The 27,576-nt window shown below is 52.8% G+C and overlaps 11 protein-coding genes across 11 annotated transcripts; 5 read left to right on the top strand and 6 right to left on the bottom strand.

The window, feature by feature from the left end:
* Positions 1 to 107: 107 nt before the first annotated feature.
* N7477_009928 (uncharacterized protein) lies at positions 108 to 4,319 on the bottom strand (the record flags this gene model as incomplete). Its single annotated transcript, XM_056971589.1, has 5 exons — positions 108 to 744; positions 791 to 1,428; positions 1,482 to 1,607; positions 1,660 to 2,927; positions 2,984 to 4,319. The coding sequence occupies 5 exons, from the start codon at positions 4,317 to 4,319 to the stop codon at positions 108 to 110; spliced, it is 4,005 nt and encodes a 1,334-aa protein (XP_056818568.1).
* Positions 4,320 to 5,463: 1,144 nt separating this feature from the next.
* Positions 5,464 to 8,046, top strand: kexB (kexin kexB; the record flags this gene model as incomplete). Its single annotated transcript, XM_056971588.1, has 1 exon — positions 5,464 to 8,046. One exon carries the CDS (start codon positions 5,464 to 5,466, stop codon positions 8,044 to 8,046), a length of 2,583 nt encoding a protein of 860 aa, XP_056818567.1.
* A 449-nt stretch (positions 8,047 to 8,495) lies between these two features.
* Positions 8,496 to 10,098, top strand: N7477_009926 (sorting nexin-4; the record flags this gene model as incomplete). The annotated part of the gene is made up of 2 exons (XM_056971587.1): positions 8,496 to 8,789; positions 8,908 to 10,098. 2 exons carry the CDS (start codon positions 8,496 to 8,498, stop codon positions 10,096 to 10,098), a joined length of 1,485 nt encoding a protein of 494 aa, XP_056818566.1.
* Positions 10,099 to 11,005: 907 nt separating this feature from the next.
* Positions 11,006 to 12,596, top strand: N7477_009925 (putative ubiquinone biosynthesis monooxgenase (Coq6); the record flags this gene model as incomplete). The annotated part of the gene is made up of 3 exons (XM_056971586.1): positions 11,006 to 11,177; positions 11,246 to 12,195; positions 12,249 to 12,596. 3 exons carry the CDS (start codon positions 11,006 to 11,008, stop codon positions 12,594 to 12,596), a joined length of 1,470 nt encoding a protein of 489 aa, XP_056818565.1.
* Positions 12,597 to 12,948: 352 nt separating this feature from the next.
* Positions 12,949 to 14,774, bottom strand: N7477_009924 (histidine--tRNA ligase; the record flags this gene model as incomplete). Its single annotated transcript, XM_056971585.1, has 3 exons — positions 12,949 to 13,085; positions 13,114 to 13,231; positions 13,284 to 14,774. The coding sequence occupies 3 exons, from the start codon at positions 14,772 to 14,774 to the stop codon at positions 12,949 to 12,951; spliced, it is 1,746 nt and encodes a 581-aa protein (XP_056818564.1).
* Positions 14,775 to 15,314: 540 nt separating this feature from the next.
* N7477_009923 (uncharacterized protein) lies at positions 15,315 to 15,812 on the bottom strand (the record flags this gene model as incomplete). Its single annotated transcript, XM_056971584.1, has 1 exon — positions 15,315 to 15,812. One exon carries the CDS (start codon positions 15,810 to 15,812, stop codon positions 15,315 to 15,317), a length of 498 nt encoding a protein of 165 aa, XP_056818563.1.
* A 927-nt stretch (positions 15,813 to 16,739) lies between these two features.
* On the top strand, positions 16,740 to 19,116 carry creB (uncharacterized protein; the record flags this gene model as incomplete). Its single annotated transcript, XM_056971583.1, has 3 exons — positions 16,740 to 16,832; positions 16,890 to 17,030; positions 17,089 to 19,116. The coding sequence occupies 3 exons, from the start codon at positions 16,740 to 16,742 to the stop codon at positions 19,114 to 19,116; spliced, it is 2,262 nt and encodes a 753-aa protein (XP_056818562.1).
* A 1,380-nt stretch (positions 19,117 to 20,496) lies between these two features.
* On the bottom strand, positions 20,497 to 22,010 carry N7477_009921 (transcriptional regulator sdnM; the record flags this gene model as incomplete). Its single annotated transcript, XM_056971582.1, has 2 exons — positions 20,497 to 21,765; positions 21,825 to 22,010. 2 exons carry the CDS (start codon positions 22,008 to 22,010, stop codon positions 20,497 to 20,499), a joined length of 1,455 nt encoding a protein of 484 aa, XP_056818561.1.
* Positions 22,011 to 22,940: 930 nt separating this feature from the next.
* Positions 22,941 to 23,494, bottom strand: N7477_009920 (YOS1 family protein; the record flags this gene model as incomplete). The annotated part of the gene is made up of 4 exons (XM_056971581.1): positions 22,941 to 22,996; positions 23,145 to 23,255; positions 23,350 to 23,409; positions 23,461 to 23,494. The coding sequence occupies 4 exons, from the start codon at positions 23,492 to 23,494 to the stop codon at positions 22,941 to 22,943; spliced, it is 261 nt and encodes an 86-aa protein (XP_056818560.1).
* An 86-nt stretch (positions 23,495 to 23,580) lies between these two features.
* N7477_009919 (dolichyl-P-Man:Man(7)GlcNAc(2)-PP-dolichol alpha-1,6-mannosyltransferase) lies at positions 23,581 to 25,515 on the top strand (the record flags this gene model as incomplete). The annotated part of the gene is made up of 3 exons (XM_056971580.1): positions 23,581 to 23,590; positions 23,640 to 24,056; positions 24,098 to 25,515. The coding sequence occupies 3 exons, from the start codon at positions 23,581 to 23,583 to the stop codon at positions 25,513 to 25,515; spliced, it is 1,845 nt and encodes a 614-aa protein (XP_056818559.1).
* Positions 25,516 to 25,754: 239 nt separating this feature from the next.
* On the bottom strand, positions 25,755 to 27,326 carry N7477_009918 (uncharacterized protein; the record flags this gene model as incomplete). The annotated part of the gene is made up of 4 exons (XM_056971579.1): positions 25,755 to 26,449; positions 26,550 to 27,114; positions 27,176 to 27,235; positions 27,288 to 27,326. 4 exons carry the CDS (start codon positions 27,324 to 27,326, stop codon positions 25,755 to 25,757), a joined length of 1,359 nt encoding a protein of 452 aa, XP_056818558.1.
* Positions 27,327 to 27,576: the final 250 nt, after the last annotated feature.

Below are 27,576 nucleotides of genomic sequence, written 5' to 3'. Positions count from 1 at the left end.
GAAAAGACCAGAAAGTGATCTAAATTGAAAAAATCCAGATTCTCATACACGTCGTAAAGAAATCCTTTCCTGGGGGAAAGGACCGGCATAAATCATCATAATGTACATCAAATCATCCCGAACCACTTCTTCCGCTTCTGCTGCCTCGGTTCATCATATTCCTTCTCATCAGGCGACGAATCGGTGAGAGCATCGGGTGGCAGCCGCTGAGCCACTTCATCCGAGTCGTCCTCTTCACTGCCCGAATATCCTTCATACTGGTACTGATTGGTCTCAGTGGCAGCGTTGGCGCGGGTATTGTTGATTGTGTCATGGTCCTCGTAATCGTCGGGTTCGTCGTCATCGTCGGCTTCATGCTCAGCCTGCTCAGCCCGCTTCTTGCGGCGCGGCAGCCATTTTCGCCAGCCCTTGACCACCTGTGTAGGTGGCGGATCATATTCGGTGCCTTCGTAGCGCAATGCGGGCACGAGAAGCTTATAGGGCACAGTTATGCCAGAAGGGTCCTGTGGACTGATCTCCATATTGAAGGTAATGGCGAGGCCACCCTCAAGATCGACCAATGCGCCTGCGCCATCGTCGCCTTGTTTCGCAGCTTTCTTTACGGCCTTTAGACTGAGATTAGTTGGCCGACGGTGGAAGCGACCGGGCTCGGGCGCTTGCGGGTCATTGGGGAAGTAACTGTCTCCATTCTCATGAGGACGAGCGACGGGACCATCGATGCTGGATCGGCGAGCTCCGCCATCCCTGCCAAAGCTCATAGTCCTGAGTTGGAGGCCCCGCCCGCGTAGACAGACGGCGAAGCAGCCCGGGCGGTTTTCCACCAGCTCCCTTGTCCCCACGTCCCAGGGACAGGGTTCGCTGGAGTTTACCAGGACGGGGTTCTGGACTAGGCGTCATCTCTGATTCGGGGGTGCCAAGTGGCGTTGAACCAGGCAGGTATTCTCGTATAGAGCACCAGTTACGTCGAGGAAGCAGACGCTTGTTGTTTCGGGGCTTGCCGTCAACGTCTTGTGTGAAGATGGGAATCATGTCCTCATCTGTGTTCGAGTCCATGTGGTGCACAGTGTTGCGCTTATTGAGCATGTCTGAAATCAGCTCTGTCTCCGGCATGTTGGCGATGCCAGAGGAAATGACATTTGGCATGTATCGATAGTCGCGGTCCTTGGACACGGCCAGGCTCGTGTTGGAATAGAATTGTCCAACGGCAGCCAATTGAGCATCCCCACTTAGGATTGTCACTCGAACAGACTTCTCGGCAGCAAGGTCCTGCAAGTCCTCAACCAGCCACGTTCGCTCTGATTTCAGGTGCTTTCCGGCCCAGTGGTCATCAAACACCTCCACATTGCCGCCAGATCGATTAACGAGCCCACCGAGCATACCGGACTTGCCCAGCGACTTGCGGCTATTCAAGAAGCTCTTGAGCATCGCCTATGGTTAGGATTAGCATAGGCCGCAGTCACAAACAAGGAATTGATACTTACCACACGAGGATAGGCAATGGGCACACTAGACAGAACAATCAGATGTTTAGTTTGTCCCTTGATAATGTCCCGATGGCAGCGGTCCCAGATCAGGTCGCATGTTTCCTCTGCAAGGACCTCATTACTCTGTAAAGCCATGTTAGCATCATCTGTGATATCAATAGAAAAGAGAACTTACCCTTCGTTCAGTTCGACAATCCAGGCCAAGGAGGACGACATCGTTGCCAAGAGACATGAACAGATTTCGACTTCGTTGCTCAATGTAAGGACCAGGGTGAGCACCAAGAAGCCAGCTAGGCTCATCGGCCTCGGTTTCCTCTGGCACACTGTGGTGCTGGAACAGTAGATAGTACTTAAATGCAATTCGTCCCAATCCTGAAATGATCATACTCTGCATGAAGTCATCATGGTAAGAGCCAAAGCCTTCAAAAATCTCATGGTCATTCCACATATTGACCATCGGGATCTGGGAATTTGCAAGGGAAAAGAGGCCCTGTGAGAACCATGAAGCATAGCGCTCCAGGTAGAATTGCTCGAGTTCTGCGCGGAATTCGGCCGTAAAAGGCATGCCGTATCTCTCTCCAGCGTTCTTAATCTTCATCCATTCCTGGAAATGTGTCGAATCGGTAATGACAGAGTCATTGAATATTTGGTCACCCCCGCCAATCATGACATGGAAGGGCCGAGTCTGGTGCTCATTTAAGATGTCTCGCCAGAGAGGATCAGGTCCACAGAATCGGTTCGAATCGACTGAAGGGCTGAAGCCGTTGCCGCTGTGGAACATAATGTTCATAGACTGACCCATTGCAGGCACCCAGAAGCCCAATGCAGGTCCCTGGTTGATGCGATAGGCGATTCTCTGCTGTGTCGGGCTGAGCTCGATCTCGAGATTGAATCGCCAGAATGTCACATCGCGCGCAGAGTCGGCATAAAGACGGACTCCGGGGACATCACGATGGAACTCCGCAGTCTCTCCATCAACAGAGTTGATACGGTTCGAAGGAATCGGCTGTTTGCCATTCTCGGGCGTGTGGTCGATCATGCTGGGTGATAGCTCATAGATACCGTCATCATTTTCCACACCTGAGAGGTCCACTTCTTCTTCGAGATGATCCACTGGCTTGACATATAGTGGTCGGCCATCGCGACCAACTTTCATGAGGCCCGCGGTTGGATCAATGTATTCAGGGGCGAGGTCCGCTCCACTAACTTCAGCCGGGGGAGGAGGGAGGAGATCCATCGGTTGAGAGAATAGCCTCAAGGTAGGCGGATTTTCGTATGAGGAGCGGGAATCCTTTGTCACGATCAAGATGGAACCTCGCCAGATCTCTTTCTCCACAGGGCCCTGGGAACCATCGATGTTCACTTTCTTGATGCCCGTATACCGAAGCAGTGGGCCACATCTCAAGAAAAGCTTGGGCTGGAAATTCTTGTGCTCAGTCACACCTGGTGCATGTTAGCTGTTTTGTTTCCTGTGATTCTGGCACAATGTGTCATTTTACCTGTCAGTTTCTGAGCCGGTGTTTGATAGTTCTTAGGCAGAGCTCTGCTCTTCCGACGGTCTTTACTGGCGCCGCCTTCCCACCACGCTTTGCTCCGGTTGATATCAAGATGTTGGAAATCAAAGTCAGATGCAGCAAGACGAGCAATTGGTGCATTCTTCCACTCAAAAACGGGGGGTGGCGTGGGAGGTGGCATATCAAACGACACTGTTTGTTTCTCTCGCTTTGACTTTTGGTGAGACTCGACACTCTCTTGGGCTGCTCGTGCAGTTCGCAGTGCAGGCGGAGTCTCAACCCTCTCTGCTTCTGCGGCCTCTGCGGCTACAGCAGCAACCCTTAAGGGCTTTGAAGGACCTGACTGAGAGACAGAGCGGACCGGGGGCACGTAGCCACTGGGAGGGCCAGGGTTCGGACCGCTCACTGTGACAGACCTTCGAGGCACATTGGCCAACTTTGCCGAAACGGGGACGGCAACCTCCGTCTGGGAATGATGAGCACCTGCAGGGCGTTGGATAGCTGGATACTGTGGGGTTGTAGAGACATTTCTAGTATGACGCATGGTCACGCCTCCAGATTGTCGTGGCACGGGGGCACCTTGAGGAGCATCTTCCAAAATAATGTCTTTCCGTCCGCTCGTTCTGGGTCGTTCAGAAGTGACACGGTTCTTCAGCATTTGACTCGGTGGAGGAACAACAGCTGTTGATTCGGCTCTTGATGCGGCCTTCTCGCGTTCGGCCTTTTGGCGAGCGAGGCGTTCTCTGAGGCGCATTTCAGCTTCTTGGACTCGTGCGCGCTTCTCCTCCTTGCTGATTCCATTCAGAGTGACTTCCAATTTCTGTAAGGGCGAGCGATCGGATGCCCAGTCTCGCCGTTTCTCGGCTGTGGACTGTGAGGTATTAGAGCGACTTAGAGGTGACGGCTGCCCTAGGGAGATCGAGGCTGCTGGGGATGCGTTCTCCCTGCTCTGCATAGCTGGATCGGGTTCTGAGGTATACTCGGCAGGAGGAAGACCCCGAGGGGTCGTTGATTCCTCCATGTTGCCCAGCGGTATACTGAGGGCAGGTTTGCGCGTCGTGTAGTTCAGGTCAGCGGCTGGTCGATCACCAGCTCTTGTCGAGAAGGACTGCCTTCCATGTCCTTGTGTAGATTCTTGAGCAGAGCTATAGTTCGGCATGTCCGAATTTGTGGGTTCAAAATTCACATCCTCGTAGCTGGCAACGTCTGGGGCAGCCGATTTGTACTTGCGACTAACTGCCTTTCGTGACCCATTGGTACTGTGCGGGTTAGAGCCGCCGTTTGCCATGTCGGGCGATGGACGCAATGCAGCGGCAGCCATATTACGCATTCTCCTCTAAGCGCAAGTCAAAAGAACGATACAACTCGAGAGCGAAAGTCGACAATGCGACGCACAGTTGGTCCCAGTTGAAATGACCTGTCAATGTCAACCTCAAATATAAAGGCATTTTTTAGAGTATCAGGAAGCTAGCAGCGCATTGGAGGAGGATATTTGACGTACAATGTTCAGTCCGAAGTTTGGCCGCACTTGGACTTTTCTCTGCCTTAAGAGGCTCACCACATCATCGCCTGAAAGGCCCAGAGGTCAGGTACTTTGGGCGGGGAAGATGGCGGTGACAGGGAAGAGCGTCGCACGGGGCGCCAGAATTTCTGGATTAGATGATCAAGAAGGGGGGATAGGGCAAGGGCGAGGGCAAGGAATGGAAAAGAGGGAGAAAACGATGGAAGGCGAGAAAAGCGTTGCGCAGCGACTCTATACATAATTGCCATATTTATCCCGGTGGCTGGTTGACCCCAGCCTTCGCGCGGGGCCATCGCTGCATCCCGGTCTAATATACAATCATGTAGAAAATCCCGGTATAACCCATCACACACTACAGCAGAACAATATATTGCGTTGATGGATCCCAATCTCCCAAGTTGTGGTCAGCTCAGAGACCCCGGATCTCACGCATGCAAGGACACAAGGACACCAGCAAGCTAGTTGGATCATGCAGCAGGAACCCATTGATCCCCATTAGGCACGATAGACACAAAGGGCACAGGAGAATAGGCCTGGCTTATTACTTTCAAGGCTAGTTCTGGGCAGAGGAAGACAAATGGTGATGCCTGCCACAGTGTCCAAGCTTCGTACGTAAGCTCCTGGGGCGGTACGGATAAGCTGAGAAAGTACATACTGGCCCCAACTGTGAAGGCTTAGACCCGGACGTGAACCATGAACTGAACCCTGGTCCTTGATCAAAGCGTCAAAGACATCTTCATCCTCACCATTTCGAGTTGCGTGCCCTATCGAATCCCGTGTGATTACGGATAATCCTCCTGATTCCCATTCTCTCCACTTGCCACTACTCCTGAACCTTTCTCCTTTTGTCTTGAATCTAAAAGGGCCCGACGTTCATGGCCTCTGTTTCTTGCTCCCTTTGATTTCTTTCGAGAGCGAGTATTGTCCACCTCGGCCTTTGATCATGCGTGTCGCCGGCGGCATTGCTGTCGCCCTTGGCCTTGCGGGCGCCGTGTCCTCCACAAATCTACACCCTCGCTCTGACGAGTCGCGCGACTTCTTTGCACTTCATCTCGATGCCGCCACTCCTCCCTCCGAGATCGCACGTTCCTTGAATCTCCGCCACGAAGGCCGCATCGGAGAACTCCCAGACCACCATACCTTCTCGTTGCCACGGGACCAGAGCTCTGACTTCAATGCATTATTGGACGACCTGCAGTCCAGGCGAAAGCTTCGGCAGCGGTCGGGGGAGGTCATCGAATCTCGAGATCAAGATCCGACCGATGCCATCCTGTGGTCACATAAGTTGGAAGCCCCTAGGCAACGATTGGAGAAGCGGATGCCACCTCCTACCAAGGAAGTCGTCCCGCGATTTGCAGGGGAGGCGGAATTGAAGCTCCTCGAGGAACAAAGCGAAATCATGAGCGTTCTCGGTATAAGCGATCCGATCTTCAGAGAACAGTGGCATCTCATGAATGTCCTGCAACCCGGACACGACTTGAACGTGACAGGTGTCTGGTTGGAAGGTATTACAGGTCACGGAGTTGCAACAGCGGTGGTAGACGATGGCTTGGATATGGACAGCAATGATTTGAAGCCCAACTATTTCGCTGAAGGCTCCTACGATTTCAATGAACACTCCCCTACACCGCGGCCTCTTCTGTACGATGACAAGCACGGTACCCGCTGTTGCGGCGAGATCGCAGCCGCCAAAAACGACGTCTGTGGAGTTGGAGTCGCCTACGACAGCAAGATTTCGGGTATTCGAATTCTATCCAAGCCGATCGATGATCATGATGAGGCGGAGGCCATTAATTATGAATATCAGAAGAATGACATTTACTCTTGTTCCTGGGGACCTCCCGATGACGGCGCCACCATGGATGCTCCGGGATTGTTAATCAAGCGAGCGATGGTCAACGGTGTCCAGCAGGGTCGCGGTGGAAAAGGATCTATCTTTGTGTTTGCGGCCGGCAATGGAGCCATGCACGGTGACAACTGCAACTTTGACGGGTATACCAACAGCATTTATAGTATCACGGTCGGTGCTATTGACCGACAGGGCAAGCACCCTTCTTATTCGGAGTCGTGCTCAGCTCAGCTCGTGGTCGCTTACAGCAGTGGTTCCGGCGATGCCATTCACACCACTGATGTGGGTACCGACAAGTGCTACAATTTGCACGGTGGCACCTCTGCGGCCGGTCCACTCGGCGCAGGCTCAGTGGCACTTGCTCTCAGCGCTCGGCCCGAGCTGTCGTGGCGTGATGTCCAATATTTGATGGTCGAGACTGCAGTTCCTATCAGTGAGGACGATGGTAGCTGGCAGAAGCTTCCCTCTGGTAGACTCTTTAGTCACGACTGGGGTTTCGGAAAGGTCGACACGTATGCTTTGGTCTCGAAAGCGCGCACATGGGATCTTGTGAAGCCACAGGCTTGGTTCAACTCGCCCTGGCTCCGAGTGCACAAGAACATCCCTCAGGGCTCACAGGGACTGCTGAGCAAGTATACGGTGACTGCCGAGCAAATTACGAATGCTAATTTCGATCGGCTGGAGCATGTGACGGTCACGATGAATATCAACCACACTCGCCGTGGCGATCTCAGTGTCGAGCTGCGCAGCCCGGCAGGTATCGTTAGCCATCTCAGTGTCCCTCGCAAGCTGGACGGAGAGAGAGCCGGGTACGCGGACTGGACCTTCATGTCTGTTGCTCATTGGTATGTAAATCAAACTCTTCCCTCCAGATCTGCGGACTCACTCTATACTAGGGGCGAATCGCCTGTCGGTGACTGGACCGTGATTGTCAAAGACACAGAGGTCAACGATTTCGATGGATTTTTCATCGACTGGCGACTGAATCTTTGGGGCGAGTCAAAGGATGGGTCCAAGCAGCCGCTACACCCGTTGCCTGAAGAGCAAGACGACGATCATCCTTACGAGGACGCTCACGTTGCGACAACCTCTGTAGAGCCAGCACCAACAAAGACCGCTCCTCCTACGAAGCCCGATGACCACCATGACCGACCGGTAAATGAGAAGCCGTCGGACGCCAGACCGACCGATCCGGCCCAAGATAATGAGAAGTTCCCTGCCGAAGAGCTAGAGTCAACTCAGACTGCTCCCAGCCCAACTTCTACCCCTAGCCCCACCTCGGAGTCAGATACCTCGAAGCAGCACCTGTCATCGTATCTGCCTACCTTCGGTGCTTCAAAGCGAACCCAGGTCTGGATCTATGCCTCTTTGGCCATGATAATTGTGTTCTTCATCGGATTGGGCGTTTTCTTCCAGCTTCAACGCCTCAAGCGCCGCCGCACCAACCCTCAGGATGACTATGAGTTTGAAATGATTGAGGATGAGGATGAGATGGACCCAATGGCCGGAGGCGGTCGCACTCAGCGTCGTGGAGGTGAATTATACAATGCATTTGCCGGAGAAAGTGAAGAGGAAATGTTTAGTGATGATAACGACGAACCATACCGGGATCGGCTGGCCAACATCCCGGAGAAGGAGGGCGAAGAAGATGGCCATCTTCTTTCTGAAAAGCGTTAGTCGAGTTTTTATGGCATTTGATTGCATTGGGGCCTATTATTAGTGCTGCATGAGATAATCTGTTCATATTTGGGGCAGCATGCCTTGGGAATAGAAAGGGACCGGCTGTCTGGCGTTTGTAAATCTACCACTTCACGACAAATGAAGTCAAAGCATGTTCAATTACAATCTTAATGATGTAGGAATTTCCTGACTGATAGTTGGCTAGTTTAGCTTAAAATGCCCTGGTCGTCATAAGGAGACGCGATCGGTATCAACACCCCTCACGGCCGATGACGACGTTGCCGCTACGGGGACTCCGCCTTGGGGAAGGACATCAGCTACCCAGCATCTCCTTTGCCCCACGCTCTCCCTCCACTCTACTTGTTCCTAATCATCTTCATCCACTGCGCTCGACAAGTTTCTAACAACCCGCCAACTGCGGCCGACACTTCCCTTCCTCCCCTGCCATGGATCAACACGACGACTTCGATAGCGTCTCCTGGAAACACGACCCGGACAATGATGTGTCCCGGCCGACGACATCGGGAACGGATGCGGAGGAGTCGCATAGAGACGAGCATGACTCCAATGGCAAGCGCAGAATGAGCTCTGCCCACGATGAACCCCAGGCCGGTCCGCTGGCCGATGCCGTAGACCTGGCTGGCATCGGAGACGGTGTGCTAGAGTGCCAAGTCGACACCCCGATGAAAGAAAGCGACGGTACCAAGGACGCATATATCTCATACCTGGTCACAACACATGTGAGTGCCTTCGTATTTCATCGGTCTTGCTTTGAGAACCCAAGTGGTTACTGCTGCCTGCTCACATCCCGCCCGCGCCCTGAGACAACACTTGGGCATCGCTAACTCGCACCTCTAGACTGATTTCAAGTCATTTCAAAAATCCGACTTTAGTGTAAGGCGACGATACCACGATTTTGATTTCTTGTACAAGACACTCTATCGCAAATACCCAGCATGCGCCGTTCCGCCATTGCCAGACAAGCAGAAGATGGAATATGTCACAGGAGACCGTTTCGGGTCAGACTTTACGAAACGCCGGGCGTGGTCGCTACACCGATTCTTGAAACGTCTAACACTTCATCCTGTATTGCGCCGTGCGCCGCTTCTTACCATCTTCCTGGAGTCGCCTGATTGGAATGCACACATGCGGCTGCATACGAATCGTGGGTCAACAAGTACCGGTTCGGACAATGCCACGCCGGGCATCTTCGACAACCTGACAGATTCATTTGTCAACGCCTTCACAAAGGTCCACAAAGCGGATCGCCGATTTATCGAAGTGAAGGAGAAATCTGATAAGCTGGACGAGGACTTGTCGCACGTGGAAAAGACCGTGGCGCGGGTCGCGCGGCGAGAGTCCGATCTCGAAACGGACTACACCGAGCTGGCGACACAGTTCCGCAAGCTTGTACCTCTTGAACCGGCAGTCGAGATGCCCTTGCAAGTTTTCGCAGCCTCGGTGGAGGAGACCGCACGCGGTGTTCATGAGTTGAAAGAGCACACGGATCAAAATTATTTGGGCTCGCTGCGCGACATGGAGTCATATATCCTGTCCGTCAAGGCCCTCCTCAAGACCCGTGAACAGAAGCAGCTAGACTTCGAGGCCCTAGTCGATTATCGCAACAAGGCTGTGGCCGAACGTGATTCTTTGGCTGCCAACCCGGCTGCCTACTACGCCTCTAACCCGCTCACCTCTTCTCCCGCTTCCTTTATTCGCTCTAAGATGGAAGACATGCGTGGTGTCGACCATGAGCAGTCCCGGCGCGAACGAGTTCGCAAGCTCGAGCTTCGCATCGACGAGCTAACCCGTGAAGTCGAATCAGCCCGGACGACGTCGGAAATGTTTGACGAAGAAGTCGTTCGAGAGGTGGCAGACTTTGAGCGTATCAAGGCCGTAGAGTTCCGTGATTCCCTCGGCTCTCTAGCAGAGTCACACATCGATTTCTACCAGGGTGTCCTTTCCACCTGGGAGCGATTTATTGCCGAAATGGAGGGTGACTCTGAAATCGGTCTCGAGGCTGAAGAAGCTGCTATGGGAGTGCGGTAGACCGCTCAGGTGAGATGATAACCTTGGTATAGCTTTTCATGATTACTTTCCTTAGCTAGCTCCCTTTTGCCGACCATTCCATAACCATCATATCATCACTTTCATCTGCATCAAGTCTGCTTTGTAGATTCAGGACCTGTGCATCTTTGTATCTTGCTGTTCTGAGTCTAGTGCTCGCACATGTCGTTTGTAATCACATCTTTGATGGCGTGGCTGGACCTGGTAAACGATATTGGCTCTTGATGAAAATGGTTCTTGACGTGGGTGTTTTCCTGGTTGCGGAGGCGAATGGCGGGCGTAAATTGCCAACCAGAATGGGCCAAGTGAGGTCGTTGTCAGAAAGTCATCCCGTCTTAAATATATTTAGCATCGCGAAGGCTGATTCTGTATATCAAGAAGCTCCCCTCTCTATCTCCGGTCTCTACTCCAGACCCTCTGATGCCAGGTCATACATTGTGAGAGTCCGCTGGGTGTTGTCCAGATTTAGTCATTGGAAATAAGGGACTGGCAATCAAACCTTCAATAACAGAGTACATGACCCCAGTCAAGAGAATAATCATTTCTGTCAAGAAATTAAAGTTGGGCCTGTCATCCAAGGTGTACACGTTCATGATGGAATTTTGCAGAAGTCCTCAGTGGTGGACCAAGGTTGATTACTCAACGCAGGCGCGATCCCTTCTATCAACAACGCTTCCAGATAATCCAAGCCCATGATAATCTATTTTCATCGTGCGTTTTAAGAGTAGCACCTTGCCCATGGAAAACGCAGAGCATTTGTTCATCTCTTCCTGTACTATAGAGAGGTTGCCCCGTTATCGTGTGTAGATCGTGTTTGACGTGTTTGCACAGCGGACATCCCTCATCCTTAACCATCCGACTTTCCTCGTCACTCCAATTCCCAGACATAATGCGCCCAATTACAAGAGTCGCATTGCGGCCATACGTTTGCGCATCTTGCCGCCATGGCGTTGGCGGTGGTCGACGACGATTTGGCACTAAAATTGATCAAATTCCCGACATCTACGACGTAGTCTGCGTCGGGGGTGGTCCGGCGGGCCTGGGTCTTTTGGCTGCACTCCGTACGTCACTCAAGGAGCTCAAATGAAGCTTTTGGAAAATTCATTCTAACATATGACTATCAATACAGGTGCTTCCCCTATCACATCGAAACTTAAGGTCGCCCTGGTCGAAAGCCAGGATCTCAACAAGGCCCAGGCATGGAACATGCCATCAGACCAGTTCTCCAATCGGGTTAGCAGCTTGACCCCGTCTTCTGCTTCTTTCCTGCGCAAGATTGGCGCGTGGGAGCACCTTGATGTCAGTCGTGTACAGGAATACCAGGAGATGCAGGTGTGGGATGGCGAGACCGGATCACGAATATCGTTTGACCATTCCTGGGATACAAGTGCATTCGAAGATATGCGCACAGTCGCAACCATGACCGAGAATTCAAATCTTGTGCGTGCCCTTCTCCGTCGTATCGCCGCCTCGGGCGACGATGGTCTAACGCTCTTCTCGAATACCACTGTCGCCTCTATTGAGAACGGAACCGATCTTCAGACTGCTGGGCCTGACCTTTCCGCTTGGCCAATTCTCTCCGTAAAGCCTACCGGACTGGGGTCAGAGGCCAAGGAACCATCCCGCATTGCAGCAAGATTGCTAGTTGGCGCGGACGGAATTAACAGTCCTGTGCGCTCCTTCGCCGATATCACCACCCAGGGTTGGGACTACAACCGTCACGGCATCGTCGCAACTCTCTCGCTTGCAGACCTCGCTACACCTCCCTTCCCAGCAAACCTGCGCACAGCTTACCAGCGTTTCCTGCCCGCCCTTGGTGGACCCATTGCGCTCCTTCCACTCCCAAATAACCACGCCACACTAGTCTGGTCAACGACACCCGAGCACGCCGCGTACCTGAAATCGCTCTCCCAATCTGCCTTCCTGGCCATGGTCAACGCCGCTTTCCGATTATCCATGACAGACCTGAAATACATGATGGGCATCTCCAACTCCGAGCATATGTCTCACGAAGACGAGCTTGCCTGGCGCGTGCAGCACACTCCCCTCCCATCACAAACCCCACCCTCCGCTATTGCCGTGCAGCAAGGCACTATCGCCTCTTCCCACTGCGCTTCCGCCATGCATCACAGTATATCTCGCCTCGGGTCGCACTCGTCGGCGACGCCGCTCACGTCATCCACCCTCTGGCTGGACAAGGCCTGAACCTTGGCCTGGCGGATGTGGCTTCTCTTTCGCGGACAATCGAGTATGCCGTTTCCCATGGCATGGATATCGGTGATCTTCTTACCCTTGAGCGATACTCTTCGGAACGCTACCTCCCTAATGCGAAGATCGGCGGTGCTTGTGATCTTTTGCATAAGATGTATACCATCCCTGGGCAGGGCCCCATCACCTGGGCGCGCAGTCTGGGTCTGAATGTTATTGACAAGTTGCCGTTTGTCAAGTCATTCTTGATGAAGAATGCTGAGGGGTATTAAAATGGGTGTTGTCTTGTGTCCATAGTGTATATTTAGTTTCCTCTTCTTCAAATGTCCAGGCATTGGATCAACCACGAATATTCTTACAGACCGTTCTGCTTTTGAAAAGTAAGATATTATAGGTCCATCGAACCACCTGGCATGGCATCTTGAGAAGAGAATTAGATCAATGTCGAGAAATGGTATTGGGTATTCACGAATCCGCTAGTATATCCCAGACTTTTAAGCCTCCCGGCTCAAATGCTCTTATAACCGGATGCGTCTATGTATTTTGTGTAGAACAAGGAAACAAGAATGTAATGCTAACCGTAGCCGAACAAAGGAAACGAGAAAACGCCTGCATCAAGTCATCTCAGGCGCTAATCTTGACACCACCCAACTGCTCTGCCAAAGTGGCGCCGGAAGCAGAGGGCTTGTTGGCAAGGCGCTGTTGGAGCTCGTCGGCAAGCTGGGCAATGTCGACTTCGACACCTTCCTTCTCCGCGTGGCCTTCGGGGAGACCCATTTCCCTTGATACGGACCTTGCCGGCCTTCAGCTCCTCCTCGCCGAGGATGACGGCGAAGGGGACACCGCCTTGTTCGGCGGCCTTGAACTGTTGGGGCAGCTTGGGCTTCACCTTGTAGGAAAATTCAGCCTGGGAAGTGTTAGTGTATGTCACATTGGAGGAGGCAAGAGTGATAGTGTACCTTAATCCCGGCCTGCCACAGCTTCTGGGCGACCTCCATACGCTCCTTGAGCATACCAGTGAAACCCTTACCACCGAAAGCCATGACATAGGCATCGACCTCGCTGCTGCGGAAAGCGTCGGCTTTTTGCTCACGCTCAAGGCGTGCCTTTGTGATGGAGAAGATACGGTCGACACCGAAAGAGATACCGACACAGGGAATCTGAGCCTTGGGCATAAACATGCCCACCAGGTTATCGTAGCGACCACCGGCAGCAACACTGCCAACACCCAGAGTGGGGTCATTTGAGCGGTCATCATCATCGTTCTTCTTATCCTTCTTGCTGGACTTCTGGGACTTGATGGCCTCGGCGTCGCCCGCCTGCACAGCGGGTGCTGAGCCCTCGGTGACAACCTCGTAGATCACACCGGTGTAGTAATCCAATCCACGCGCCAGTGACATGTCAAAGGAGATCTTGTCCAGAACGCCGAAAGCATCCAGGTATTCCATCATCAAAGCCATGTCATCCAGACCGGCCTTGGCCGAGGCGTTGGCAGTGAGATTCTCGTCCTGCAGCAGCTTCTCCAGCAGCTCGCGGCTACCCTTGTTCATGACATAGCCCTCAATACGGTCCGCAACGGCACCGTCCAGACCTTTCTCGTCGACCATCTCCTTGCGTACATCCGCCCAGGGCATCTTGTCCAGCTTATCGACGGCACTCGAGATAGGACGAATCTTATCCTCAGGCACACCGCAGACCTGGAACACACCGTCCAAAATCTTGCGGTGGTTCAGCTTGATGGTGTAGCGACCGTTCCAGCCCAACTCCTCGAAGACCTCGCTAACGATTCGCAGCACCTCGGCGTCAGGCACCATTGGGTCGAACGCACCAGCGATATCGAAGTCGCACTGATAGAACTCGCGCATGCGGCCCTTGCTGATGGCGGGCTGGTCTCGGCGATAGACCTTGGCGATGTGGTAACGCTTGATGCTGCGTACGTCGGGGTTCATCGCGAGCCAGCGGGCAAAAGGAACGGTCAAGTCGTAGCGTAGGGAGCAAATTTCACCACCCTGGTCCTTCAGATCGTAGATGAGCTTGGAATCCTCGCCATACTTACCAGCCAGGATCTCGCGCAGCTCAAAAACGGGGGTATCGAGGGCAGTCCCGCCATGGCGCTTGAAGACGTCGGCGATGGTGGTAAAGATGCGGTCACGGAGGAGGGCGTCGGAGCCGCACCAATCCTTGGTCCCCTTGGGGGTTTTGAGGTTGAAAGAGACCTTATCCTTGGGCATTGTATCGATTTCACAGGAGCGAGGAGGAATTGAAGAAAAGTATCGAGGGCGGGGATAGATTTGATGGTGGGGGATGGTGGGGGCTCGGAGACGAATTTGATTCGAGGTCGCACGCAGGCTTTGGGCAGGCAAATGAGTCAGACAGGCCACAGGACGCGCGCGGATAGTGTCTGCAACTGCTCGTCGTGTTGAGCGTATGGCAATATGGATGGACGGCATAAAAGCAAACGCGAATGGACTGCAACGAAAAAAGGCCAGCGAATTTGGAACGGGCCATCTTCCTGCTTCGGGCGAGTTTATCCGCGGAGTTTATCCGATATTGCTGTATTGTTCCCATGTAGATTGAACGATTGGCGATGTGTGGTTAGGGGACCTTAATGAAGCTTGACTAATTGAATGAATAGCAATTAAATAAGTAGTATACATTGATGTCATGATATTGGTGTTATAGACTTTCGGCATACAAAACGGCTTGCCGGGCATCGCTGGACCGTTTTTCCAGTGCAGTTCAATATTCACTGTTCGCAGGAGAGAAGCACATCGAGAGGTCAAGAATGCCTAAGCAATCACACAGCTGAATCATCAGCATTGATGAGCACCGCTACAAACAATGGAGCGACGTCATGGAGAATCACTTATCAGTGGAGGCGTATATCCGGTTGTCTCCAAAGTAGCTAAGGACCTACTGCAAGAGGGTAAATGTCAACTCGGGCCAAGCGCGGCCAAGACATCCACCGCACCCCCCCAACTAAGCCATATTCACTGGAAGCATCTCCGTCTAGAGCTTCCAGGAAACCGACCATGCCACCCCACTGTGATGTACTCGGAGCTGAGCCGTAGCCATTTCCCCCCTCCCCGGTCGTGGGTCGCGGTCATGGCTAGTGTGGCATCTGCATCAGCCTTGGCCCGTATCCAGCTCTCCTTCGCCCTCGCCTTCGCCTTCGTCTGGCCCCTCGGGCCACCAATAAGGACCGGATCATCCCCAGTCGGGCGTTCAGACCCCAGTGTGAATGGGAGGGATGAGGCGATCCCTGCGATGGGTATATAGGGGTACACACCACGGTCCTGTGTCTCATCGGTTAGCGCGTGCAGCCGGGCCCCGCAAGGAGCCTTATTAATATTGACTGCGGGCGCACTATGTGATGTCCGATAATCTGGGTGCCCGGGCCGCGCGGCCGAGAACCTGGCTTTGATGTTGTGATGGTTCGATACTGGCCTCCCCAGATCTTTTGCCCCGGATTCAAACCTCGTGGTCATAGATCAAAGTCTGTGTCTTGCGATCAGTCGGGGGAGGACTCCACGCGCCACCAGCTTTCCCCACGTCGAGATTGGTCATTGGTCATTGTTGACACGCCATGCGAGGGGCGGAGACATGGTCTGTGAGCGCCAAACGTAATATAGCCAATCGTCTCGCCAAACGGTTGGGGGAACGGTTGGGGGAATTGGAACTCTGGACCCCGTCACGCCGAAGTCGTAAAGAGATGCCTGTTCCATGGTCGTGGAGAAGGTCGCCTCCACTGGGGAAATGCCGAAGCGGCAACACCAATGGCAAGGGCACTCAGTTCCCCCTCTTGTTATGCTTCGATATAGCCGGCGCACACGAAGGCATCATCACGAAGGTTGTGCACGGGAAAATCAGCGATTGGGCCAGTACCTGCCTTAGAACTCCACGTGGCTCGAGCGCGGCATTTCGGGTTTTGGGTTTGGAGTTCATCGAGAATGGTTTGGTGACGGCCCTGACTGGTCGGGTGGAAGCCTTAATGCGGAGGCCTTTTCTGGACGTTTCCGCGCGAAATAAGACGGGGCGGGTCTGATGTAGATAAGTCGCTCTTCCCGAGCACTCTTTCACTCACACACACACACTCCCTCTCTCTCTCTCTCTCTTTCACACCTCCACCTCACACCGTATTGCTGGACGCCACATATCTCTCCTCATTCCTCTGTCCCGATCCCCTCACCGAGTCCAAGCCCCGCGGTTCCTGCCTAGTGCCGTGCCGTTCCCCGGACGCTCTCCGCGACTCAACGTTTCTGGAGCCGTTTCCGACTTCTCCGACTTGACTTGACTCGAACGCGAATTCGAAAAACTGCCCACCCTCTCATGTCCACCTCTGCCTATCATCGGTAACTGTCAATCTCGAGTGATTCCTCCATGCAGCCTGTGCCCCACGAGGACACTCTCCCACGATGAAGGGGCTCTTCGGCATCGGCTCGCGAGGCAATGGGGTAAGCCGCTCTTCATCCCTACGAGCATCATCCCTCCTCGCCGGGGCACCCTGGGTGCACCCTCCCGAGTATTGTGAATATCATGGGAACTGACTATCTTTCCTGACACAGGCGTCGAACACCCCTTCGCCCGCCACGCTGCCGGTCAAGAAAGACCTCCAGACGCCACAGATAACCCCGCTGGAGAAGCGTTTGCAAGACATGGGTCCTATACGTGGCGATGGTAGCGACAAGTTCTTCGGCATGGAAAACGTGAGTCGTTCCGGTGGTCTCGTTAGTTAAGCCCCGCTGACCATGACGTGCGCGCCAGTACGGCAATACTTGCTACTGCAATTCGATCCTACAATGTCTATACTATTCCGTTCCCTTCCGCGAGGCCGTGATCAACTACCCCCAGCGCACGCCACTAGAGAGTCTTGAGGCCGCCCTCGCCAAGAACCTGCGATTCCCAAACCCCAATGCACACCTAGAAGCCGAGGCGCAGGCCGCCAAGCAGAAGGTCCAGGCAGCGGCATCGCCATCCGCCCGCCAGGCCGGCGTGACGCCCAACCAACCACAGAAACCGGAGGATAAAGATTCGCCGGAATACAAGAAGAAGGTGGCCCTTCAAACTCTCCCGATATTGGAAACAAAGAACAATGCCATGAGTTATGGCATGTCCGAGTCCCTCTTCACCTCGTTGAAGGACATTTTTGAATCTTTGGTCGGCAGTCAGTCTCGAATCGGTGTCATCCGACCACAGCAATTTTTGGATGTCTTGCGACGGGAGCATGAGATGTTCCGGACGGCCATGCATCAGGATGCCCACGAGTTCTTGAACTTACTACTGAACGAGGTTGTGGCGAATGTGGAGGCTGAGGCAACAAAGCAGAACTTTGCGGAAAAAGCCCTTCCGCCGTCAGAAAGCGTCGATTCTCTAAGCACAATGACCCCTAGCTCGGGTTCTAAATCACCTAACACCACGAGATGGGTTCACGAATTATTTGAAGGGACGTTGACGTCCGAGACCAAATGCTTGACCTGTGAGAAGGTCTCCCAACGTGACGAGGTCTTCTTGGATCTTTCGGTGGATCTTGAGCAGCACTCGTCGGTGACATCCTGTCTCCGAAAGTTCTCAGCCGAAGAAATGCTTTGTGAGCGGAATAAGTTTCATTGTGATAACTGTGGAGGGCTTCAGGAAGCCGAGAAGCGAATGAAGATCAAGCGACTGCCTCGTGTGTTGGCTTTGCATTTAAAACGCTTCAAGTATACGGAGGACTTGCAGCGGTTACAGAAGTTGTTCCACCGCGTCGTCTACCCATATCATTTACGGCTATTCAATACCACGGACGACGCTGAGGACCCAGATCGACTTTATGAATTGTACGCTGTGGTTGTTCACATCGGTGGAGGGCCTTATCACGGCCATTACGTCGCTATCATCAAGACTGAAGATCGCGGCTGGCTGCTCTTTGACGATGAGCTGGTGGAACCGGTGGACAAGAATTATGTGCGCAACTTCTTTGGCGATCGACCTGGCCTGGCCTGTGCATACGTCCTTTTCTATCAGGAGACTACCCTCGAAGCTGTGCTCCGAGAGCAAGCCCAAGAGGATCAGGCCAATTCGACAGTGCCGGTTGAGAACGGAGAGGCCGGGAAGACCAATGGATACCCCTTGTCATCCGGTCTGTCCCACGTCCACAGTGCCTCTCAAGTGCCATCTGAGAACCCGAACCGCATAAATGGCATTCACCGAATCCCCACTGCCCCTCAAATGTCCACGCATCCCGAAGCGCCCGAGGCGGAGGCGGAGGTTCCACAGCCCGTCTCATCACCTCAGCCACCACTGCCTCCAATCCCGGACGAACAGCCTCCTCCTCTGAGTCCGAAGAAGAGCGACGTACAGTCTCGCAAAGAAAAGGCGAAGGAGGAGAAGGAGCGCAAGGCATTAGAAAAGGAGAAAGAAAAGGCCGAAAAAGAGCGAGAGCGGGCTGATAAGCTCCGTCGCAAAGAAGCCGATCTGCAACAAGCTAGACAACTGATGAATGAGAGACGCGAAGCCGAGGATTTCAGACGGGCCGTCAAAGCCAGCGAAGCCGAGATGGCAAAGAACAGCGATGGCTCTGAACTTGGCCCTGAGATTGGGTCGCCGAGGAAACTCAGTTTCTTAAGACGTGGAAGCCGAAGTCTCAAGCTCAAGACTGGGCAAGGACAAGGAGCCTCGCGTCTCAACATCGGATCTGCCACCGATCCCGACGCCAGTCCCCGAAGCACCTCACCACGAAGAGCCTGTTCAATCTCCGCTCTCTCCGAAGGATTCTTTTTCCCTCGCGAACCCCAAGCTAGTTTCACGAAATAGCCCACCCGCCGCCAAGGACAACAAACTCGAGAAAACCGGACGTTGGAGGTCACTCAGCCTCAAGAAATCCTAGCTGCCCCGTGTATTCCAGGAAGCATTATCTTTTCTTGCATTTACCCAGAGTCTTGGATTTCACGGAGATACCCCACATTCATGCACATACAAGCGCCAATCTGCTTTGCTTCTGAACATAGCTTCCGTGGATGTATCATCATCTTTCTGTTTTTTATTATGATATGCGCCGTCGTTCTTTTCCCATTCTCCCGTGGATCCCTCATGTCGAGGGTTATCTCTCCACGGACCTGTCTTCTTAGACTCTTCGACCGTGGATTATGGCTATATCTTTTTGCTGTTTCCTGTTGTTTCCAGAGCTTACCGGGTCTCTTCTCTTTGTAACAATTACGTTGGCATGATAGCTACGTTGATGGGTGACCCATGCCAAAAGGGCGTTTGATCTTTGCAATATCTGGCGCTGGGTTCGGGATGTGGCGTTTTTCTCGACGCCTTCTTAGCGAACATGGAACTATTTTGCATGTTTCCCTGTCTTGTCTTCGCAATCTTAATGCGGTTAAGGAGTACCTCTCTTACAGTTATTCTCACCTGATTCTAGGCAATCTGAACGGACCCAACACTGTCCGAGTGAAGGGTGAAAAACATGTCGAGTATTATTTTCAAAGGGAACACATTGTACGATGATCTCAAGGAGTACCCCGGCCACACGACCCGTTTGGTACCATCCACAAAACCCCTCGTCGTTGGGGTGATTGTCGCGATGTGACTGGCCATCGTGGTATCTCGAATGATCACCGCCCGGGCACGAATTATGATAGTGGTTCCATCGACAAGTACTGAAAACCTGTTCCTACTGCGTGTGGCGTGCATTCTTCTCTTTTGTAATCATACAAATTTCCGGAATATCACTACTCTGGTACCACCCAACACTCCCTCCGGGTCGATTGCCCTTACCTGCATCTTGGAAGTTGTGGACGGCATCCTCCACACTTGCTTCACCCTCTGTCCACACATTGCATTCTTCCAGTGGTGTCTACCGTCTAAATGGCCTCTCCGTTGTTTACGACCGTCGGCACCCTCATCATCCAATGCATGGAGTAATCAAAATAGCAAGTTCAGATGTCCCAGTGGTGGTTGTGTTAGTGTCTAGGTTATTTAGACTACTGAATGGCCATGGAAATAGGCCAGTCAACGCACATCTAGTTACTTGATTGAACATATTTTATATATTTGGTAACCTCCAGTCCAATAGAAGACATAGATTGATAGCTACTGGGTCCAGTGCTCTAACAATCAGGTACCAAGCAGCTCGATTCAGAAAAGCAAAAAGAATATACACAAGAAAGCCATATCACATGCGGGTATCATTCAAACAGTGTCTTCCAGTGCCTTTAATTCTTCCTCCAGCAACGCCCATGTTCGCGGTAAGAAATTCCCTTCGAGCCAATAGTTTCCACCATAGTCTTTACCAAGCATCCAAACAGCATTGATCCCGCCCACAAGCGGTTTGATGGTATAGTTATGATATATCAACATCGTGCCTGGCGGATTAATCCTTGACTCGTCTCCATCACCTTGGCGCAGGACTGCGGGACCAAAGTTCGGAGCTTTGATCAGGTCCAACTTATTCACATTGTTGACAAACAGCACGCTAGCGTGTGGCTCGCCGTAAAACAGGTTTGGTGTCTTGTCGGAGGCGATATCCTGGCGCATCGTCCTCAGCATCGCCAAGGTCTGCTGAACTGTGCCCTGCGCAGCAATGTGACGTCGGTTACTGAGTGCAATCGGTCCAAGAGGTCCTCTAGCAAGCTCGGCCGGGAAGAATGCGAGCCCCGCCAGTACCATGTTCTGAAGGTAGACACCTGTCGATTCGAGGAGCAGTGGAAGGCGGAATCGAGCATTTGAGAAGATCACTGCGGTCACCGGGCGTGGGCTGGGCATAGAAGTGGCCATGGCGCGAGTGACCCACGCCGTCAGTGTGTCGTTATCGCTGACAAAGGGCTTCTCCCTACTCGTACTCAAGGCGGCTTCATCCTGAACTCGAGCCTTCAGCCGGAAGAAGATATCCTTTGGAAGATAAATAGCCCGGCGTTCCCAGCGAGGATTCCATAATCTATCCCACAGATTATGGAATATGAATTTCAGCTTGCCCATCCCCGTCATTCGCTGTTCGTCCGGCCCAAAATTTTCTTGCTTGTCTTCATGGGAGCTTTCTATAGTCTCAAGAACATCTTTATGTGCGCCAAACACCGGGGCAACTTCATCCTCACGACCGGCTAGCACCAGTGACCATGCATGCAGTAATGCTTGAATACCCACAGCGTCCATCATCGTATGCGGCCAGGTGAGTGCGACAAGAGTTGCGTTGTTGAAAGAGCTAACATGCAATGACAGTTGCGGTGCATCCATCTGTATCATTTCGTCAATGGTCGTTGGGTGGTCTGGCCAGCGTACGACAAAGGAGCGAAGATCGAGAGACGAGATCGGCTGAATTGACGGGCCATCGGTTGGCGTAGGAAGTTGACCAGCTACCGGATGCTCCTCAATTCTCATATCAAAAACATCGTGGGCGAATGCCACGGGCCGCTGCTCTTCTGTGAATGTCTGCGGGACATGAATCTCGAGCTTGCCGTTTTGCTAATTTATTCGTCAGTCCACCACTGTCCCCTTGAACCAGCTGTTTCGTATCTATTTACCTTGACCCTGAGCCGACCTCCGAGCTTCCTCCAATCTCCAATTTCGAACAGCCCTAGCAGAGCCTCGTGTAGCTTATCAGCGTCGAGCACGTCATTGAAGCGCATTAATCGGCTGATGAGAGCACGGTAGAGTAGAGTATCATCCAGACCATGGAGAGGATATACAATAGGATGTTTCTCATCCATTTTGGGCGGCTGAGTAGCTCAAAAATCCGCCCACGTAGAAGTAAGATGCGATGTGTTTAATTCTGAGAATGACAGTTTCTTCAGGGGCAAGAAGTTCTTTTAGATTTTGGTTCTAGATTCTAATTTGCAGTAGATCGAGAAACACAAGGATCGACTAAACCTGATCGGCAACTGAGGTATAGTTCAGGGCATTGATTCGCCCGATGGGGAAAAAAGCCCCTTTTGACCCGCCCAAGTCCAAGATGCACTAATGACCGAGACCCTCGTGCTTGGGGACTCACCTCCACTCGGAGTTATTCGGCTAGTAGGGGAAAAGTCTGTTGCCCACTTATCAACTTGCCTACTAGGCCCATTTGGATCATCTCCTTTGGTCCGAGGGATCCAGAATTTCATGCATATATGATCTCTAGATATCCGAAATAGGAGTATCCAGACTGAACATCATCATTCATGCAGTCGTGTGTTCGTGTGTTCAACATACCGGAGCTCTAGACCCTACAAGCTTCCTACTTCGCTAAACCGTTCTGACTCAGGTGCATTTCGGGTATATACATGAGGCTGAGAGACTGGGAAGAGATCGAAAGTTGAAGTGTAGACCGGCTGCAAAAAGCCCAATTGGTAAAAATCAAGCCGGCCAAAATCTCCGCATCAGTCCACCAGGTTCGCCATGTGAATTATCTCGGACCGATAGTCTGTCCTGACAAGACTATCAGTCCCACCCCTTCCTTATTCTTATAGGTTATTGCTCATGTACTTCGTACCACATATCTTGTGGTGGGAAACAGACAGGCTATGTGGGCCTTTGTTCTCGCTGAAATGCTAAAAGACTGCTTTTGCACGAGTGACAGTGTCAAGGGGCCGGAAATCAGGACCGATCCATCTCTCCTGGGCGCGTACGTCGACTCTGCAGGAACTGGGAGGTGCGGGAAATCAACCGAGGACAAGCTCGTAAACGATGATGACGGTGTTGATGATAATAAGGGGTACTGGAGAAGATTTGCGCATTAGCTAGAGTGCCCGAAGCTGCCACACATCTTCCATCGATCTCGAGGTTACGCCATGCTTTCAGAAATATCGTGCAGATTGGAGGAAGAGATATTGCAGCGACCAATACAAAGGGGAGATAGAGCTTACTCCGCATGACTGTGCGTACGCTGGCAATCAAGTTAATCGTCTTCGCCTTCACGCTGGTGCTGTCGTATGTCGCGCCGAAGCCCGGCTCAGCTGACGTGCGACCCCATCCGACTAAACGAGTCAAAGTCAAGAACATTAGAATTAGATCCGGAGAAAGCTTCGCAACAGGGTGGTATGCGACTGGGGTGGGAGCGGAAGGACGTACTGCGAGCAAGGAAGCGATCCTCGGACAGGATAGCGATGGAGTTGATGATGAGGATGGCGACTGGAGCATTGATTAGCTTATATCAAAAGAGGCACTCGCCAGAAGACCAACCCAGGAAAAGGTTCCCAAGGCCGAAGAACAACATCATGGCGCGTCAAGAGGTGGTTGGAGGAACGTTGATAAAGTGAGGTTCGGAAGCGCCAGATCTCCGGATCAACAACTTCGCTCACCATGAGACATGGTAAGGTCCGCACCACGCAAACTCCATGCGCAGAGCTAATTCTCCCTAGTGTTGGCAATTTTCGGCCTTTTTCTTCCGCTCTTGATCTTCCTTCATCTCCTTGTTGCACCGTACACCAAAGTCGAGGAGTCCTTCCACGTCCAGGCCACCCACGACATACTCGTCCACGGATTCCCCGTGCATGTCCTTGACGTCGACCGCACCAATTATGACCACTTCGCTTTCCCGGGAGCTGTGCCTCGGACGGCGATTGGCGCTGCCATCCTTGCAAAGCTATCGCGACCCATCATTACCTTGAGTAATGCGATCAATCCGCCCGGCATGGCTGGCGGCGGCGTCTACACTAATGGCACCGATCCCTCAAACCCGTCGAAAGTCCCACGACCGACTGCTATTGCGGTAGCACTGGCGAAACTGTCCAAATACTTGCCTAACTTGAGCGAGGGAATTGATCGGCAGATCCTCGGTAGGGATAGCTTTTGTTTTTTCCTTCAACGGCCAACTAAGCTAACACATTCACAGCTCGAGCTATTTTAGGGCTGTATAATGCAGCTGCACTACTCGTGTACGCGCATGGTGTTCGGCGGAGCTTCGGGACCATTGTAGCAACATGGTATTTGGCCTTCCAAGCAAGCCAGTTTCACATCATCTACTATGCCTCGCGGCCACTATCCAACATGTTTGCTTTCGGGCTGACAACCCTAGCCATGCGGTTTCTCCTCCCAGATTCCACACCACGCAGGGTCCGGGTCGGTGAAAGCCGTCTGTCACTGATACTGCTTACCGTGGCAGGCGTGATATTCCGCTCGGAACTTGCTGTGCTAGTTGCGACACAGACGCTATTCCTGCTCATCACTCGCCAAGTCAGATTCTTCCAAGATGCTGTCTACTCAGGACTCCTTGGTCTCTTCGTCGGTCTTTTAGCTACCATGATGACTGATTCGTTGTTCTGGGATCGTTTACTATGGCCGGAGCTGGAAGCCTTCCTGTTCAACGTTGTCTCGGGCCAGTCGTCTGAATGGGGAACAGATCCATGGTATTTCTACTTTGTGAATGCGTTGCCTCGCCTTCTTTTGAATCCATTGATATATCTCGTCGCTCTTCCCGTTGCTCTGCGCCAGCCCGCAACTCGGCAGCCGGCGATCGCATTGCTCGTGCCGTCTCTGGCTTTCGTCGCCCTGTACAGCATCATCCCCCACAAAGAGTGGCGCTTCATTATTTATGTCATTCCATCTCTCACCACTGCAGCTTCGCTCGGTGCGGGATATCTCTGGAATCACCGCTCGCGCTCTATTGTTGCTCGCATGGCTTCTTATGCCTTGGTACTTTCCACGCTTGCAACATTCCTCCTATCGAATCTTGTGCTCCTGCCAGCCTCCGCCGCCAACTATCCCGGTGCGCATGCTCTCAAGGCACTGCATCGTTATCATGACCAGGCGGCAGCCGGAAATGCAAATGGTGCTTCCGTCTATCTCGGCAATCTGGCGTGCCAAACAGGCGTCACTCGGTTCTTAGAACAACCCGCTGCATTGGGCTGGCACTACGACAAAACCGAAGATGAAGCTACCAAGTCCTTGGGCGCCTTTTGGGAAAAATTCGATTACATTCTTGTTGAGGCATCTGCGGATCCTGATTATGAGGATAGCGATGAGATCCAACTGCGAACCGCGCTTCCTGATTCTCATTGGGACACGGCTGACACCGTCGATGGCTTCGCTGGTATTTCCATCGTGAGACCTGGAACTCCAGCGGATGGAACTGCTGAGCGCAAGCTTTTGTCTGCGGTGGGGGGCCAGCGTGCAGTGGACTTCTACGAGCAAGTTCGGGAGTCGCTTCGCAATGTCGTGCTAAGAGGATGGTGGGTCGAGTTGAAAATGCAACCCAAGCTTAAGATTTTGAAAAGGGCTCAAAGGGGTCAAGTTTAGCTTTTAGGTTGTAGACTGCACTGTACATGGCGGAACTGGAGTGTCTCTTCTTTTTTTTTCAGATCTATTGAATCAACTGTACATCTCAGTAGCGGAGCGTGAACCCATCCACCTAGGTCGGATGTATGAAACAATCTCAACAATCAACCACGTTCAAAGAAAGCGCATGCAACAGGGTATTATGTATCATGATAGGCGCCTCGAAGAAGGCGGACTCAAATAGACAGAAACTAATTATCTCACAACGATCCCGGTGGGCCACCAAGACGTGCCATGCGAGTCTCTAGATCACGCACCCAGGGCTCCACAGTCTCGACATTCGACTTGAGCGCAGCTTCGCCCTGACGCATCTTCTCCTCCACAGCCGTGAGACCTTCCCGCCACTGCGCGATCTCGGAATTCATTTCAGCCTGGCGTTTCTCGAGCGCATCAAGCGACTCAGCGGCGTGGGCGGCACCTGCGTGACAGGCACGAAGAGAACGGAGACGCTCTAGAACACTGGGTAGTAATGGATGCAAAGATTGGATGGTGGGAAGTGTTGCGTAGAGAGCTTGAATCTTGGATGCATGGTCTTCGTCAGATGGATTAGAGCCGTCCGCGGTAGGAGCACCTTCGGCATCAGAGCCAGATGAAGCAATTCGCGCAGCTTGAGCAGCCTTGGCAGCGTCGACAGCGCGTTTTCGCGCTGATGCGAGGGCTTCGGCATCAGTGGTGAGCTTGCGAACTCTCGTGGAAAGAGCTTCAAGATGTGGTGTGGTCAAGCCAGGTACAGCACTCGGGCCACCAGCCGTAGGGTTCGTTCCCACGAGAAGACCAGTAAGGGCGGAGAGTCGTGATGTGAGCTGGTCGAGGGATGGCAGCACAGGTTGCAATGCAGGCTCGCTGATGCCATCTCCAACGAAGGGGTTTGAGGAGCTTGAAATTCCCATTGAAGCTTCAATAAAGAGCCAGTCGGCCCTCGAAGGCCGCGGCATGGGAAAGTATTCCCGCTGATGACGCCGTAACTGGCGGAGGCAATGTAGTAACAGCCGAACCACCAGCCGGGGGTTGCTGGCCTGGTGAAATTTGCGTAGAACTGTTCTCAGATCCTAATTTCTGGGACAGCATTGCAGCAGCAGAGTGTGGAATAGTCTGTCCACCTCTCGAAGAAGCATGCAGATTATCCAGCGCGCGGCTCAACTCCGCAACACCGTCGCCCAATGCACTTTCCGTCGACTTCTCGGTAGCAGCACTTTGTTTTGTTCCACTCTCGACGCTATCGTCATTTCCAGCAGATGCCTCATTCTCCATCTCAACCTTCAGTTCCTCAACCTCTCGGCGCAAGCGTGCTAGCCGCCGCTCGACCGATTCATCCTCGTCGCTAAAGTCGCCGAGATCCTCGGTACCATCTTCACGAACACGGCGCCGGCGCCGGTTCTTGCTCTTACTGCGGTAGGCTTGGCGTTTTGAGGAAATGCTGTCGGAAAAATTGACGTCGCGGGCGTCCACAGCGGAACCCATGAAGTGCATACGCGCCTGGTCCGCGTTGACGCCTTCGCGGTCAATGTCGGAGCTGAATCCTGCATCGTCATGTTCGGATTCGGTACGGACAGTAGTGGTCTGAATTGGAGCGGCTGTAAGTAAGGCTTATGATGGCGTGATTTGACAATCGCGGACTCACGGGAATGGTGGATGCCTCGTCGGTCAGGTCAGGGGTTTCGTAGATATCCGGGGCGGGATCCTGATGCGCGGTCAGTATATTCCGCGGTGGTATTTTGTCCACATCAACCCACTAGGTCAGGGAGACCGGCATATTTTTTGTTGAAGGCCATGGCTGCGGAGTTGGAGGAGACCGTCAACAATCAGATGCCGCTATAGCTCTCACTCGGGCAATAGTGATACCTCAGGCAGACAGGCACGCAGGCACGCAAACACCTTCTCACAGATGACTCAGCATGCACGTGTCAGCCTCGGGATGAGCACATGCTTCGAGCCGCCGCATACCGTGGACCCAGGCAGGTATATTAAGCAGACAATCAACCACATGCGACGTAGTTTCTGCTGACATTCCCTTCTTTGGTC

Source organism: Penicillium maclennaniae, assembly GCF_028827695.1.
Source record: "Penicillium maclennaniae strain IBT 15551 chromosome Unknown utg000008l:1.0-3552695.0:1.0-3555053.0, whole genome shotgun sequence".
In the NCBI taxonomy this organism is placed as follows: Eukaryota; Fungi; Ascomycota; class Eurotiomycetes; order Eurotiales; family Aspergillaceae; genus Penicillium; species Penicillium maclennaniae.
Note: the sequence above shows the minus strand (reverse complement) of the source record. Positions and strands in the feature narration are given on the sequence as shown.